The sequence below is a fragment of the Trachinotus anak genome, unplaced genomic scaffold (assembly GCF_046630095.1).
Source record: "Trachinotus anak isolate AG129_WGS33_773 ecotype Australia unplaced genomic scaffold, CSIRO_AGI_Tana_v1 ptg000014l, whole genome shotgun sequence".
In the NCBI taxonomy this organism is placed as follows: Eukaryota; Metazoa; Chordata; class Actinopteri; order Carangiformes; family Carangidae; genus Trachinotus; species Trachinotus anak.
The window spans coordinates 12,386,354-12,403,568 of NW_027273865.1; the positions used below are offsets into that span (position 1 = coordinate 12,386,354).

General features: G+C 40.2%; 3 protein-coding genes across 3 annotated transcripts in view; all 3 read right to left on the reverse strand.

Annotated features, from left to right (window-relative positions):
• The window catches only part of LOC139631926 (extracellular calcium-sensing receptor-like), a 91,288-nt gene that overhangs the window by 1,633 nt on the left and 72,440 nt on the right, over window positions 1-17,215 (reverse strand). The window lies entirely within an intron of this gene.
• On the reverse strand, window positions 51-6,525 carry LOC139632366 (extracellular calcium-sensing receptor-like). Its single transcript, XM_071497276.1, has 3 exons — window positions 3,331-6,525; window positions 1,630-3,020; window positions 51-1,548 (listed from the first exon to the last, which is right to left on the reverse strand). The coding sequence occupies exons 2-3, from the start codon at window positions 1,706-1,708 to the stop codon at window positions 641-643; spliced, it is 987 nt and encodes a 328-aa protein (XP_071353377.1). The 5' UTR covers window positions 1,709-3,020; window positions 3,331-6,525; the 3' UTR covers window positions 51-640.
• LOC139631936 (extracellular calcium-sensing receptor-like) lies at window positions 9,999-14,396 on the reverse strand. Its single transcript, XM_071496607.1, has 9 exons — window positions 14,272-14,396; window positions 13,676-13,970; window positions 13,437-13,523; window positions 12,897-13,166; window positions 12,335-12,541; window positions 11,977-12,252; window positions 11,377-11,604; window positions 11,159-11,282; window positions 9,999-11,080 (listed from the first exon to the last, which is right to left on the reverse strand). The coding sequence occupies exons 1-9, from the start codon at window positions 14,379-14,381 to the stop codon at window positions 10,167-10,169; spliced, it is 2,511 nt and encodes an 836-aa protein (XP_071352708.1). The 5' UTR covers window positions 14,382-14,396; the 3' UTR covers window positions 9,999-10,166.

Sequence of the window (17,215 nt, forward strand, 5' to 3'; positions counted from 1 at the left end):
TTTTCCCAAGGAATGTAGGAACAATTGTTCAGACAAAAACAGCATAACAATTCAAAAATGTAAGTCATTTTATTAACATTTCTCTGTTGCTTCCAGTTTTGTCTGGTGATGAACACTGCTGCACAATGCAAATGAATGAAAACTAAACAGTGGATCAGAGTAATTGATTAATTTAATTAATTTGAGACTGTCCTCCTATAAGAAACGTTGATACCTCACATAGTTATGTTTTGTTGGTGATCTCTAGTGGTCATATGGACAGTATCAGTTATTTCAGCAAATGCCCAAAAATATATTTATGCTTACATTCACATGACAAAACCCTCTAATGGCTATACTGATTATTATGGGAGCAAAGGAGGACGTAGGCTGTTGTTATAGAACCATGGATGTATCAACAAAACAAAAAATTAGCAAGTATTTTTTTTTTTTACCCAACTATGATCTTTCCCTAGACCTAACTATGTTATGCGTAAACCTAACTAAAAAATTGCAGTAGCATAACATGACATAAAAGAGTAAGTTAAGTATTTTTTTAAATGATCGTTAAGAGTCTTTCTCCTGACACTTCTATGGGTCTATGGAGACAAAAAACCTTTACTGTCAATTAAGTTGGAAGACCTGTTAGCTAATTCTATGACTAAGTGGTGCCTCGACCCATGATAGCTTTCTTTGTGTTTCTCTCTGGTCTCAGTAAGATTATGAAACATTTGGGCCCAAATAGTGCCACCAAGAGACCAAAACTGGAGGCCAGAATAGCAAATACCTCCACTGCATCAGCATATTTGCCAGGTGAGCTGATATAAGCAGGGACAAAGGCCACCCACACAGCACAGAAGATCAGCATACTGAAAGTGATGAGTTTGGCCTCATTGAAGTTGTCAGGAAGGTTCCTTGCCAGAAAGGCTAACAGGAAGCTGAGGATAGCCAGTAAACCAATATAACCAAGTAACACAGCAAAACCAATTGTGGAACCAACTACACACTCATAAACTATCTTGTCTTTGTGGTATTGGGTGTTTTTATGAGGCACTGGTGAGGAAGAGACAAGCCAAGCAGTGCAGATTGCTGCCTGAATACAAGTAAGAGTGAAAACTGTCCCCCTCTGCTGCAAAACACCAAACCACTTCAGACTGGCTTCACCTCCTGGCTTAGAGGCCTTGAACACAGCCAGAACCACCATAGTTTTGACCAGGATGCATGATACACAAAGAACAAAGCTGATCCCAAATGCTGCATGTCTCAGCTGGCACGTCCACAGTCTGGGGTGGCCAATAAACAGCAGTGAACACAGGAAACATAGTTTAAGTGACAACAACAACTGAAAACTGAGTTCAGAATTGTTGGCACGTACAATAGGTGTTTTGCGGTGATACATAAAGATCACTAGGACAACAGCAGAAATAAATGTGCCCAGTAATGAGGTGGCTGTCAAGCAGATCCCAAGAGGTTCATGGTAGGACAGGAACTCTATTTTCTTGGGAACACAGTGGTCACGCTGGGGGCTGGACCAGAAATCTCCTGGACACCTGGTGCACTCCATGGAGTCTTAAGATAAAACGGAAGATGGTGAGATACATTCTTCCAACATTCCAAATTCTAATAAACCTTTGAATCATGAACACCCACCAGTCTTATTGCTGATCTTTCCCTCAGAACAGGGGATGCAATCAAAACAACATTCAGGTTCCCCCTTCTTCCTGGCCATGCGGGTACCTGGAGGACAGCTCTCACTGCACACTGACTGGGGTGGCTGTACGGAGAAAAATAAATGTAATTTTGTGATATTTTACATTGGTATGAATTAAAAAATGAGAAGTGGCTGAAAAAGCAGAAGTAACCTCTTTGGATTCAAAGTTCCAGAAGATTTTATCCTCATCAAGTGTGAGTTCTTCACCTTTAAAGGCTGATTTCTTAACCTCACCCACATTTTGAACTTTAATTCTTCCATCAGGGAGCCACAGCCAGTTCATGATGTCATAGATTGGTAAGACATCACCGTTCTCATCAAATGCCACTTGATCACCAAATGATGTAGTGAAGTTGACTTTTTGCAAATAATACACAAGCTATGAAAATAAGAATATGCAATATAGGGAAAACCAAAAGGGATTGATGAAACAGAAATCGTATCATTAATGGTCATGTCATCAGGACCTTGTATTTAATAATCAAACTACATACTACACTTATGAAGTCATCAAAAATTCCAGCAAAGTAACATTACCTATAATACCATAGATTATAAAAAGTGAAAAGAGATTGTTCTCTCTACCCTGATTAAACTATCCACTGCTATTACTAACAATCCTGTCAACCATCAGTCTTGCATTTAACACATTTAAATCTCTTAGCTTTGTACTTAATTCCATACACTAAATGCTACTGCACAAGAAATACTATAAAAACAGGATTTGGCGATAAACAAGTGGAGTGTAAACTGATATTTCACCTGCCAGGGTTCAAGTCTTTGTAAATTTCCACAGCTGTTCCCGCTGAAAGGCCCTCTCCCTGGCTCACACTGCAGCATGTCATCAAGGGCATATGCCAGGGCATACACTGCCTTATACACATTGTACTCTGGCCTGAGATTTAAAATGTCCAAGAACTCAGTCTCCACATTCTCTAAATCTTCCTGTCCAGTGCATAATGCTCCTCCTGCTTCCACCCAACCTGCTGGAGGTGTTGCAAATCTACACTGAAATGTGTGTTCCCAAAACTGATTTACCTGGAACATATTCAAACCGTGTATTATAAACAATGACAATATATTATTCTTGCAAATATCCAATCACATTGCAAGGTTTAATTCTCACCATGTTATTTCCATAGCTGTTGCTGTGAAGGTCAGGGTGCATTTGTAGCATGAACTCCCTGAGCCCTGGTATTTCTCCTCGACGGATGGCAATGCCCAGTGTTCCACCCAGGTACGGCATGAGGTGGGGGGTCTGGAGTGTAGCAGAAGATGTCCAGGCTTCACTGGCTATCCACTGCAGACCTGTCACATTCTGCCTCACCACCTGTACATTGCATAGTACCAAGTATATAAATTCATACTGCCATACCAATAATCCACAGATGGTGTCATTCACACATCCAACCCTGTTTACACAGTAGTACTGGCAAAGTGATGCAAATCATCATAATTTAGTTTAATTTGTCAGAAAAACCTGCTAGCAGTGCCTATACAGCACAACTTGACTCCAGTTGATTACTATTTGGTTTGCTTAGACCTAATATTATTGCAAATTACTGAATTAAATGTTTCTGTTTAACAAAACAATTGTATAACTATGTTAAGCAATCATCAAGTTCCATTTCAAGCCCAACCTCTTCCATGAGGTTAATAACATGACCCTCATGTGCAAACACAATGACCACGCGAGCTGTAGATTTCTTCATTACATCCACAATCCTCCATAGTTCATATGGATCATCATCCTCTGGCAAAACCTCTAAGTAGGCCAGGCAACCTCCACCAGATGGACCCAGGTCAGATTGGAAGGATCGGGCAGCGTGGAGTCCATAATCATTATCACTGATCAGCAGACCTGCCCAAGTCCAGCCAAAGTGTTTTAGAATCTGAATGATAGCACGCACCTGAGAATACAGAGAGGAGGGATTAGTGCACAGGCTGGAATAATGTTTCACTGGAAATTCTTGCTGAACAGGTTCCAAATTGGACCGTGTTTAATTATTGCCTTTCAGTGTTGTTATCTGACCCACACATCTCCATGAATGACACATATAATGTCACTAGTGATATACAAAAGAAATATACTTGTAGGTTATGCATGTTCTTCCTGACAATGCACATTCTTTAGTTTATGTTTTTGAATTTTGCTGATAGATTTTTACCTGGAAAGCATCACTTGGGATCGTCCTAAAGAATGATGGAAACTTTTGCCGGTCACTCAGGCAGGAACACGTAGAAAAATAACTCACCTGCAAAAAAACCCAGACTGTACATCCTAAAACCATTCAGTGCCTTTGATGTGTCTTTCAGCTTTGTAAGACTGACTGCTTCATGTTTACAGCTGACTTTAAAGTTCAAATTAAATTAAATCAAAATGATCCAAAATAATTAATAAATGTTTAGGCAGAGAAACTTACCAGAGGCACTCTGTACAAACCTAAGACATTGGAGATTGCAATAGAACGTGTCGATGAATCATCACCCACAATCCCAAGGACTGGAGGTGTTCCTATACAGGTCTCATGCAATGTAACTTGCTCCTCTTGACCACTGGCTAATGAAAATGCTGCACGGAATCCAATTCCTAGTGTATTGCAGTTATCATATACACTGTATCCCAGAGTCACATTAGGTAGCAGGTTGGAGTTTCTGTTGATCTCATCAATAGTAAAAGCCATGGTCTGGGCCTGTTTGAATCCTAGAACATCAAAACTAACACATAAAATACCACTTTACTATTTAAAAATGAAACACAGTACACTACAGTGTTCAAACATTTACATGTTCCACATCCACAGATTTTGCATATAATGCAGACAATTGAATAGCAAAAACAATGATAATACTTGAATTAAAAAAACAAATAATGGAGACTATGGAAAAAGGTAATATGGTTAACATGAATACAGAATGTAATTATCTTACAATAATATCAGTTTATCAAAGATACATTATATTAATGAGCTATATTTTCCCATGTTTCTGCTTTTTTCTGGTTCCCTGACATACTCACCCATGGCAGGTAGGCTGTTGTGGCTCCGAGGTAAAAGACAGGTCAGGATGGGTAGAAAAGTAGTGGATTCCAAACAATCCACCTAGAACCACATCTCCAGACTTGTGCATCCCATTTAGATGAAACTGTCCCTGTAACTGACAAGAGGAGGAATAAAGGGGGGAGGATGCAGTAGAGTAAATGCAGGTATAAAACATCATGAGCAAGCTGGTGTCTAAAAATGTCCACATGACTTTCCTGTGTTTTACCCCTCTTCTGGGTGTGGTCTTCACATTTTGTCGCTGTCACCCCCTTTTATTGATTGTCAGTATTGTTAATCTCGCACGAAACCCATCAGGGCAGAAGAAGCAGTAGGGGCAGGGCCTAAAATGTATTTCATTTGAGATTGATTTGAACTGATGCAGAATTAATATGTGCACTGAAAACATTTCTCCAAGGCCATGTTTGGAATGTTTTCAACTTCAGCCAATATTATCTCTGTATTAGGTGTATTAAATGGATTTATGGATATGTATGTTAACTTGTAAATAATGTGGACAGACCGTAACTACTTTTCGTGGTATTAAGTTTTCTCATAATTTATTCTGTTGTTTAAAATCTGTGTATATAAGTGTACCAAAGTAAATTCTCTAAATGCATAAATCAGCCCTGAGTGTGTGAGTCACTTCCAAACAGGAACAATGTTTAATAAAATGTTCATTAGATGCCATCAGAAAACTAAGACATTTTGCAAAATAATGCATCTTCTCATCCTATCTTTTTCATTGCCCTCTGTCTGTTTTATATTGTATGTGGCTTGTGCCTATAGTAACTTGCCAGACATCAAATAGCCAGTTCTGTAGAAATATGTCCAAGACAGGTTACCAGATTACCAGAAGGTTGGGGATTTGCACTTTAGAGTGGATATTCAATTATGCATGTGTTGACACACATGCATAGAACTAGGTCAGTATGTTTTTCAGTTTATATGAGAATAATTTCACATGTATTATGCTAACAAGTGAGAATTTATCTCTTGTTGCTGTCGTCGTTTGTCATATTTGGTGACCATAGCTTCTGGTACAGCCTACAGCAACAGTGTCAGCTTCTTCATTCAGTTTTGTTGAGTAACTTTGCATGGCATTTGTGCATTTACAGTACATTTGTTGACAAATTGATCCCCAGACAAGCCATTGCCTTCTTGACGGTTCTGTAAATGATTGTCACTGCCTCTAGATGTTGCACTAGACCATGAGCATCTCAGCCCTCACCAGGTTATTGAAAGTGCGCATTAGTTCTCTAAGATGTAGTTTGTGAACCTCGAGTTTTCTGGCTTTTCATAAATACTCAGATTTTCTGCATTTTTGTCTGGAGGGAGCCACCTTGTCAATCTAACAATGTAATGTAGTTTCTTTTAGACTGTTAATTTGTTTAATGGGCCATGGTGGAAGAATTATGCACAACACTCAAGCATAGGACTAAATTAAATAATTCCAATCCATACTGTTTATACACTTTTCTGATCAGAACAAAGAAAAGAGGGGAAAGTTCAATGCGAGGCGACAATGGCCAAGGCTCCCCCACAGCACATGCCCAGAGGATAAAACAGCTGGATCCTCTGGTGCGTGTTCTCTCTTGTCTCTCTTGCTTCTCTTGTGTCTTTTCTTTTGGTCTCTTGCTCTTCATCTGGTGTGTCTTTCAGCTTTATCTTGTGGCCATGTCTTTTTATTCTTTCTCGCTTCTTAGTTTTCTACATTTGTATTATCCATGCTTTTTACTTGACACTTATCCTCGCGCTTTGCAGTACTTGGTAGCAACTCTTCTTGGTATCTATAACTTTTCAGAGCAAGTCTCTTGCACGATTTCTGTTGAGTACTATTTTTTTTGATAAGTTAGCCACTCTAATGCTAACAAGCACATATTGTAATATTTTTGTAGTTTTTTCTGTTTAGAAGATTTTTGAAGGTTTTGTGTCATTTGGCCAACGGCAACTCCTTCCAAAGTTATCTAACAAAGTTAAGTAAGCATAAAGTTTATTTTGTCATCAATTTCTGGCCCTTGGGCTCCACGCCGCCCAGGACTGGTCAGTCAGGATCTCCTGAGTGCCTACAGAAGAAAGTCTGCTGGCAGACATTTGCCATAGTGGAATTAAGGGAGGGATACTCGCAGAGCTGTCGCCTGGGAAACCAATGCCATTTCCAGGAAGAACCACCCGGAGTCCAATGTCAAGACTCTCATCTGCATCAGATCCTTGGGCTCCAGCCAAGGATCTCCACAGCTCTCAAAACTCAAAGTAGGCAACTCTATCCTCTGCTTCCAACTGGGTTGATATCAAAATAAACATTTAGCTCAACTTTTCTTAAGAATTAGCCTCGTGATCATTACTAATAGGTCAATTTGCTATACACATAATCTCTTCTCCCATCGCAACACTTTCAATCTCTTCATACCCGGGGAGTTGCTGCCAAGAAAGGATTGGCAATGCTCTCACCTGTGGTTCAGGAAACCACCCCATCTACTACCCAGCACCCCACCTGTGCCTTAGTAAAGGGAGGGTTGGGTGTGGCATGCCTGTGTGGGATGCATGTGATGGGATGTGACTCAGAGGGTGAAGACATCTCCCTCTATCATGAGGAGCATCCACCTTCCCTCTATCACAAGTTTAATACTCAAGTTGCTCAAGCACTGGAAACTGAAACCACCTCTGGCTGGGGAGGACCATGTCTGTCTGCTTATGCTGCCCATGGCGCCATTTGCTGTGTTTGGACCAGATGCCAATAAAATGCTCCATTGGACTCAAGATGCATGTCAGTGTGCAAAAGAGGTATTGGGCGTTCTGGCTAGGTTATAATCACCATGTCTTGAATAGCCCCACAGTTCCACCATTCAAGATTATTATTTACAGTCTATCCGCCAACCCTAACTGATCCCATCAGTGGTAGCAGACCCTGAGCAAAACAGGGTACTGGCTCTCCCCTCTCTTGGCAAAGAAGGCCAAAAGGGAGGACAGGCAGAATTATCAGCACAGACCCATACCAATTTTTGGATGTGGAGATGCAAGCTACTGACAATATTAAGGGTTCAAGGGGCTATCCTCCAAGGTAATGGTTTGACATGATCAAACTAGAGGAGGTATATTTTCAAATCCCAACATGGGAGCGTCAAAGGCACTAGGTCTGCCTTCGATGGCAGGACCTCTTAGCTCTTTGGCCTGCCATTCACCATATCATTAACCTCTGGTACATATGCAAAGTGCATGAACACTTGTGTCAGGAAGGTCTTCACAGCCTCAATTATGTAAAAGATTCATTAGTGACTTGCTATGCTCCTGCAGCACTTAGAACAGGCCTGCACCTCACCAGGTGAAAGAGCAACCTACAGCCTTCACTGTCCACAGAGTTTCTGTGCATGTAGTTGGACATCATCATCATCAGTCTTGATTTATTTTGTTGGGCATACATTGAGGGGTGACATTTTAAATGAAACTGAGATTACATAAACAGGAAAAAAATCAAACAGCAGGAACACAGAAATCAATTCCTAATAAAAACAATTAATAGCACTTACAGCACCTTGCATTCCCAGGCAGCCTCCCAACTGAGTATTGACCAGGCCCAATCCTGCTTAGCTTCTGATATTGGAAAAGATCAGATGCAATGCTGGTGGTATGGCTGTACCCTTTCCTTAACTCCTGAAGGACAGGTCGCCTTTATTGCTCTCCTGTCGCTGGTCTTCTTGAGCGACAATATCCCGGAGACTGTACATCTGCAGACAACTGATCAGACATTGGAGGAAGGCAACAGCTAACACTTTAGCTGCAGTACCACATCAGACACCGCAGAGACTCCTGTATGCCTGGGTTTCCCCAGGATGTGGTTGGCACTCTATAGGGAGCCTCGGCTCCATTGACAACAGTAGCATGCACTTATTGCAGTGGCGTGCGGTGACTTTTACAGCTAGGCAAGCAGAGTCAACACTTTCCACTCCACCCAAATCAACAGCCTCCAATTTCAGTCATGTGATTTTCTACCTGTGATGTCCACAGGTAGACAATCACACATGTTGACTTTGGAGGTAGTGTTGTCAGCCTTGGCTTGACATTCCTTGCCTCTGTGATTACAGCTGACACAACTGACCCTGGTTTGGAGTGATGTAATTTTCTTTCAAAACTAGCTTTTAACTACCTGGCAGATGATCTGAGTGGCCTTCCACCTGTTTACAGCTGGCCTTAATGTCTGGCTAAGCCTAAGATAAGTCAGTGTCTTACATATAGGCCATGGGTATGTACATAGTGTTTATTTTTTACAAATTGTTCCTTTATCTAAGTAGATGGGCTTCCAAATGAGCTGCCATTTCGTGCTCAGACAAAAGCAGCAGGATCTACTTTTTTTCCTGTACGTAAAATATGTAGGTGAGAGTTTTGGCTCAATAGAGAACAGTAGGTTACATGTGCAATCCATTTTGCAGGTGGAGAGACTATCTTTCCACATTCAGACTGCTAAACGTGTTCTGATCAAAGTCAACTCAAGAGGCCATGCATGCATGGTGATTGTATAGCTAAGTGTTGCAGTCAGTGCATGGCCTCAACAAGTGATGTCTTAAAGAGTATCCACATTAGTTTCCCCCATGAGGATCAGACCCTGTACATATGGAAACTATAGGGTGAAGAGGTCTCTCTTCTCAGTTTTACACATATAACCTATTTATTTCTGTGTGTATGAGAACTGTAATATTCAGCTTTCAAATCACAGGGATTGTAAATATATGACCAGACAAAAACAGCATAATACATTTAAAATATAAATAGTTTTTATTAACATTTAGCTATTGCTTCCAGTTTTGTCAGGTGATGAACACTGTTGCACAAGGCAGGTGAATGAAAAATAAACAATGGATGAGAATAATTGATAAAATAATTGTTAAATTGTTAAATAATTATTTAATTAAAATAATTGTTAATATGAGACTGTCCTCTCACACGAAACTACCAGGTACGAGGTTGATACAAGTATACCTATTTTATCGTCAGGTGGCCTCTAGCAGTCCTATGAGAGAGCATTAGCTGTTTAGCAAATGCCCCAATATCATATATACTTATGTTCAAGTGACAAAGTTCTCTAGTGGCTGTAGTAATTACAGGAACAAAGGAGGAAGTAAGTTGATGTGATTATAGAGTGACAACTTAGGGTGGATGTCATGGTGGATGGATATGTCCTCAAAACAAAACATTAGCCATGATAAGGTCCGCTAACTTTAATGAACTACTTATTTTTAACCCAACCCATGATCTTCCCTAGACCTAAGTTATTTTTGTGTTGAAAACCAAATATTTATCATAGCCATTGTCACATCCTGAAAAATTTAGTTATTAATTTTCAAAAGTGATTGTGAACAGTTTATGTAAACTCTTTCTTCTGATGCCAGGATGCCTCAATGGGTCGTATCAGAGAGCAGACACAAAAAATGATTGTTTTTATTTTATGATTTTGTCGTGCCTCGACCCATGATAGCTTTCTTTGTGTTTCTCTCCGGTTTCATCAAGATTATGTAACATTTGGGTCCAAACAGCGCCACCAAAAGGCCAAAACTGGAGGCCAGGATGGCAAATACCTCCACTGCATCTGCATATTTGCCTGGTGAGCTGATATAAGCAGGAACAAAGGCCACCCACACAGCACAGAAGATCAGCATGCTAAAAGTGATGAGTTTGGCCTCATTGAAGTTGTCTGGAAGATTCCTTGCCAGAAATGCGAGCAGGAAACTGAGGATAGCCAGTAAACCAATATAGCCCAGTAACACTGCAAAACCAATTTTGGACCCAATTACACACTCATAAACTATCTTGTCTTTGTGGTATTGTGTGTTTTTATGAGGCACTGGTGAGGAAGAGACAAGCCAAGCAGTGCAAATTGCTGCCTGAATACAAGTGAGAGTGAAAACTGTCCCTCTCTGCTGCAAAGCACCAAACCACTTCAGACTGGCTTCACCTCCTGGCTTAGAGGCCTTGAACACAGCCAGAACCACCATGGTTTTGACCAGGATACATGAGACACAAAGAACAAAGCTGATCCCAAATGCTGCATGTCTCAGCTGGCACGTCCACAGTCTGGGAGGGCCAATAAACAACAGTGAACACAGAAAACATAGTTTAAGTGACAACAGCAACTGAAAACTAAGTTCAGAATTGTTGGCACGTACAATAGGTGTTTTGCGATGATGGATAAAGATCCCTAGGACAACAGCACAGATAAATGTGCCCAGCAATGAAGTTGTTGTCAAGCAGATTCCCAGAGGATCATGGTAGGAGAGGAACTCTGTTTTCTTAGGAAGACAATGATCACGCTGGGGGCTTGACCAGAAATCTTCTGGACAACTGGTGCACTCCATGGAATCTATGAAAAAAGGTAAAGTGTTGCGAAATATGTTTATTCTATATATCTAAACTGCAATGTTTAAAACTGAACACACACCAGTCTTATTGCTGATCTTTCCCTCAGAACAAGGAACGCAGTCGAAACAACACACAGGTTCCCCCTTTTTTCTGGCCATGCGGGTACCTGGAGGACAGCTCTCACTGCACACTGACCGGGGTGGCTGTAGGGAGAAAAATAAATATATCATTCTGTGTCATTTTACATTGTTAGCAATTAGACTAAAAAAGAGCGATGTCTGATTAATCAGAAGTAACCTCTTTGAATTCAAAGTTCCAGAAGATCTTATCTTCATCAAGTGTGAGTTCTTCACCTTTGAAGGCTGATTTCTTAACTTCTCCCACATTCTGAACTTTAATTCTTCCATCAGGGAGCCACAGCCAGTTCATGATATCATAGATTGGTAAGACATCACCATTCTCATCAAATGACACTTGATCACCAAATGGTGTGGTGAAGTTGACCTTTTGCAAGTAATACAGAAGCTATGGAAATCAGAATAAGGTATAGAGGAAAAACCAAAAAGGATAAATGAACAAAAAATATTCTTGACCATGGTGAACACAGCAGGAAGTAGTATTCAAAGATCAGACTGCATGCCACAATTATAAACACATGAAGTCAGTCAGCATTTTCTTTAAATTAATGTTACAGGACAGTAGTACAATATACCTAGTGCAAAGAGAATATTCTCTCTGACCTAATAATAATACCCACTCCTATCACCCAGCAAGCAATATACTTTCACATATCTATCTAGCATTGTACAATTAATAATCTCATAAGTGGTACTGCAAAAGAAATACTTTCAGCACAGGACTTGACATAAGCAAGTAGAGTGTAAATTGATGTCTCACCTGCCAGGGCTTCATACTTTGTAAATTACCACAGCTGCTCCCGCTGAAAGGCCCTCTCCCTGGCTCACACTGCAGCATATCATCAAGGGCATATGCCAGGGCATACACTGCCTTATACACATTGTACTCTGGCCTGAGATTTAAAATGTCCAAGAACTCAGTCTCCACACTCTCTAGATCTTCCTGTCCAGTGCATAATGCTCCTCCTGCTTCCACCCAGCCTTCTGGTGGTGGTGCAAATCTACACTGAAATGTGTATTCCCAAAACTGATTCACCTGAAACATATTCAAAACTGTGTCATAAACAATGACAATGTATTATTCTTTAAAATATCAAATTGAGAGGTTAAACTCCCACCATGCTATTTCCATAGCTGTTATTGTGGTTTGGGTCAGGACGTATTTGTAGCAGGAATTCCCTGAGCCCTGGTATTTCTCCTCGACGGATGGCAATTCCCAGTGTTCCACCCAGGTACGGCATGAGGTGGGGAGTCTGGAGCACAGCAGCTGATGTCCAGGCTTCACTTGCCATCCACTGCAGGCCTGTCACATTCTGCCTCACCACCTGTAAATAGCATTATATCAAGTGCTTAAATTCAAACTGCCATGTCACTAAAGGATTAGTTTCCACAGCTGGTGTCATTCACATGTGCAACCCTGTATTTTACACAGTAGTATGGGCAAATTGAACCAAGTCTTGGTGCATGCACACAGCATGATGTCATGCACACGCTCAATGACAGGTTTCAAGAGAGGGCTGGAAAAACTTTATGGATTTTTTGACAGTTAACCAGGATTGGTCCTGGCATGCCCGATTGCCAGTCGACTATGCCTATATATTATTGTAAACAACAAACTTAAATCTTTAAGTTTGACTAAACACTACACACGTTTTAATCAACTTGTATTTAAAGCCCAACCTCTTGCATGAGGTCAATCATGTGACCCTCATGTGCAAACACAATGACCACACGAGCTGTGGATTTCTTCATCACATTCACAATCCTCCTTAATTCAGATGGGTTGTCACCCCAGGGCAAAATCTCTGTGTAGGCCAGACAACCTCCACCAGATGGACCCAGGTCTGACTGGAAGGATCGGGCAGCATGGAGTCCATAATCATCATCACTGATCAGCAGACCTGCCCAAGTCCAGCCAAAGCGTTTTAGGATCTGAATCATAGCACGCACCTGAGAATACAGAGAGGAGGGATAAGTGCACAGGCTGGAATAATGTTTTACTGGAAATCCTGCTAAAATGGCTCCATAATGGACAATGTTTTATTATTGCCTTTCAGTGATGTTATCTGACACTACACAACCCCATCAATGAGACAAATAATGTTACTGCTGATACACAAAATATTATTAATTTATTTGAGATCGGGGATGTGCTTCCTGAAAACTGCTGAACTGCACCATCTGTTTTTATTTTTTCCTTTTCCTAGAATAGATTTTTACCTGGAAAGCATCACTTGGGATCGTCCGAAAGAATGATGGAAACTTTTGCCGGTCACTCAGGCAGGAACATGTGGAAAAATAACTCACCTGCAAAAAACACAGACTTGTACATCCTAAAACCATTTTTCTTCTTTTAACATTTTAAGGCTGACTGCCCAGTTTGTACAACTGACTTCAAATATGATGTAAAATTAAAATGATCGATACAAATAATTAGATGGTAAGGCAAAAAAACTTACCATAGGCACTCTGTACAAACCTAAGACAGTGGAGATTGCAATAGAACGTGTAGAGGAAGAATCACCCACAATCCCTATGACTGGAGGGGTTCCCACACAGGTTTCATGTAATGTAACTTGCTCCTCTTGACCACTGGCTAATGACATTGCTGCACGGAATCCAATTACTAGTTTGTTGCAGTTATCATATACACTGTATCCCAGAGTCACATTAGGTAGCAGGTTGGAGTTTCTGTTGATCTCCTCAATAGCAAAAGCCATGGTCTGGGTCAGCCTAAATCCTATGACATCAAAACTAACACAAAAAACACAGTTTACTCCTAAAAAAATATATAACATGATAAGTAACTGTGTGAATGTATACATGTTGCACAACTACAGATTTTGCAAACAATGAATAGCAACAACTATAATAATACTGGAATGAAAAAATAAATGAAGGACTCCACAAAAAAGCAATATGGTTAAAATCAAGACAGAATGTAATTATTTTACAGTAATATCAAATTATCAAAAATACCTTATAATAAAAAATACATTCTATTAATGAGCTTGATGTTCCCCAGTTTGTGCTTTTTGCTGGTTTGCAGACTCACCCATGGCAGGTAGGTGGTTTCGGCTGTGAGGTAAAAGACAGGTCAGGATAGGTAGAAAAGAAGTTCATTTCAAAAAGCCCACCTAGAACCACATCTCCAGCCTTGTGCATCCCATTTAGATGAAACTGTCCTTGTAACCAACAAGAGGAGGAATAAAGAGAAGAGGACATAGCAGAGGAAACACTGGGACACAAGATCATGAGAAAGAGCAAATTGGTCTCTAAAAATGCCCTCATGACTTCTGGTCTATGCCTCTTCTGAGCCCAGTCAGTAAGTTTCATTAATATGTCACCCCCTTTTATTGACTTGCAGTATTATTTAATCTTGCACACCACCCATCAGGGCATAAGAGTAAGTAGGGGCAGGGCTTAAATGCATTTTATTTGAGATTGATTTGTACTGTGGCAGAATTAATTTGTGCACTTTTGATAACATGTCTCCAAGGCCATGTTGGCATCCCTTCCAAACCAGATTTAAGTTGTGGATGACCACAATGATTGAGGTCAACTAAAAATTTCATGACAGTCAAGTTATATCTACAGTAGGCATTTTTGACATCATATTAAGTAGTGTTGGGCTTCAGTCCATTCAAGTTGATGGAGACCATATGTTCTTTTGTTCCACAGACAAAAGAAGGCTATTGGAACTCACTTCTCCACAATTCTTCACTTCTCACACCTGGGGAAGATGTTCCTCCAGGGACTTTACTGACCAGTGAGTGTTGGTCATTGTGTCACATGTGACCAACAAAAAACAACTCTTTTCCTTTGAACCCTCTCTCTCTGGTTTTTCGCTGTGAGAGTAACAAGGCTCCTTCTCTGCAGGCCTGCTCACAGTAGATTGCCACACTTCACTCTTCCTCAACCGCAGTGACAAGTGCCTGCTTAAGGTTAACTAAGACTGAAGTTTAATTCGTGGCTTCGACACCAAAGACTGCCAGCTGATTTTATAAGCAACAGGAGCCACAGCAGAATTAGTGTGGAACAGCTAACTCTGTAAGAAGAACAAGGAGCGTCCAGCGACCTCCTCTGTGATACTAAAGCCACACAAACTCACTGGACTTCACGAGCAGGACACTTGAAGAGCCCTCTCTTTTGTTCTAAGGACTGGGTAACATTGACGGGGCCTAACCTAGCACAGCATAGCACAGCACGACTAAGCACAGGACTGTTAACCTTAATCAATGTACATGTACTGATTTGGTTAATGTATACACTGGGCTTTGTTATTGTGATGTTTGTTTAGGTTGTTGGGTAGTCATTCTGTTAACCTGATACTTGTATGTTCACACACATACCTGTAGCACATTCCAGTCCTAGAACTTGCATGTAGCTAACTCTCTTTCCAACTGACACCCTTTAGGCTACATGAACTGGCCTAAACAAAGAAACTCACTCTCTCCCTCCCCCACATACCATATGGTGTCAGAGGCCATGTTCGGTTATCTTGAGTAGATTCTTTTGTTTATTGCCATATTTTTTGTTGTCACTCTTGTTTAGGTCATGTGGTCACAGCAAACATTTTGAATGAGCTTGCCTTTGTTTGTGTCCCCACAGACACACATAAAGACACACACATGCACCTGTACACATAGCAGAATAGACATTTTATGTTCTTACTTTGGTTACATTGTTAATAAATGTCTTTAAGTATATCTGCTAGTGTGTTTAATGTTGCACAAGGAGGGACATTGCCAACCTCTACTCAGTAGAATTCAGTCCTTGAACTTATATTTTTTGTTATGGTATTTTTGGTTGTAGTTAATAAGTTAATTATTGATCAAAGTTCGAAATTAATAGTTGCATTGAGATTGCACGACATTGGCAATCATTTTGCCTGTTCCAGGCTGGTGCCCCGAAGTTATTATTATTTAATATTCATTTTTGTTCATTTCTGATAGCCCATAACTGTTAAACTACTAATGCCTAACAGCAGATGTTTGGGCATGTATGTTAAGTTGTAGATAAAGTAGACAGACTGTTCACAACTGTTGACTCTACAGTTTAGTGCCTGAAGAGATACATATTTGTATCAGAAGAGTCAATTTGTAGCACAATCCCAAATTGGTGTGTATGAGAAGTGTACAAAATTGAACTCAGCCCTGAGTATGCGTAATTCACTTTTACACATGAACAGATTTTGATAAAATGTTCACTTAATGCTAGCAGCATACTAAGACATTTGGTGAAATAATACATCTTCTATTTTTATTGCCCTGTCTTTGATATTGTATGTGGCTGATCCCATAGTAATTTGGCAGACATCAAACAGGCAGTTCTGCAGAAATGCTTGCATGACATGTTACACAATTAAAACTTAATCTGCTTACTTTGCAATTTCATAGAGTTGTTATTTAGCTTTTCTTTGTCACTTATGCATGTGGACACACATAGAGGCAGAATCACATATGAGTAGTGAAGCACAATACGCTAATTTACGATTACAGGAAAAAACCTGTGATGGAGCATAAATAGTGAGTGTAGGCACATACCTATGAGTTGAAATTAAGGCCATAAAGATTTTGAGCTTGTAAATTATCTTCACTAATGTTTTTTTTAAAGTTTGGAGTTGTAAATCAACCTTTCTAAACAGTCTAGCTTGCAAAGGTGGATCAGGTCTATTATTGTCTTGTTCAACATCAGACTGAAATTGATAAAGCAGAAGCATCCCCTTTGTAATAGCCTTTTTTGAGAAAGCAAGACATGGGCAGAATGTGTATTTGCAGGCAAGCTGACAACTATAGAGGGAAGGAAAGGGGCCTTCAAGAGCCCAGAGCTCTAACAAAGGGTTTCAGACAGAGGGTGAGTAGAATAGGTTATGAGATATACAATATGTATCTTTTTGGATCATTATAGCATGTAAATCTATTTTAGTAGACACCAAGAATAAAACAATGAAGACTAAAATGGCCCTAATATGTACTTTTAGAGTTCTGGCATGATTG

Coding starts and splice junctions, on each gene's coding strand:
- LOC139631936 (XM_071496607.1), bottom strand. CDS start 14,381: ATGCACAAGGCTGGAGATGTGGTTCTAGGTGGGCTTTTTGAAATGAAC. Junction 13,971..14,271: donor AAACCACCTACCTGCCATGG/GTGAGTCTGCAA, acceptor TTTTTGTGTTAG/TTTTGATGTCATAGGATTTA. Junction 11,605..11,976: donor AAAGTATGAAGCCCTGGCAG/GTGAGACATCAA, acceptor TGATTTCCATAG/CTTCTGTATTACTTGCAAAA.
- LOC139632366 (XM_071497276.1), bottom strand. CDS start 1,708: ATGGCCAGGAAGAAGGGGGAACCTGAATGTTGTTTTGATTGCATCCCC. Junction 1,549..1,629: donor AAAGATCAGCAATAAGACTG/GTGGGTGTTCAT, acceptor TTTTATCTTAAG/ACTCCATGGAGTGCACCAGG.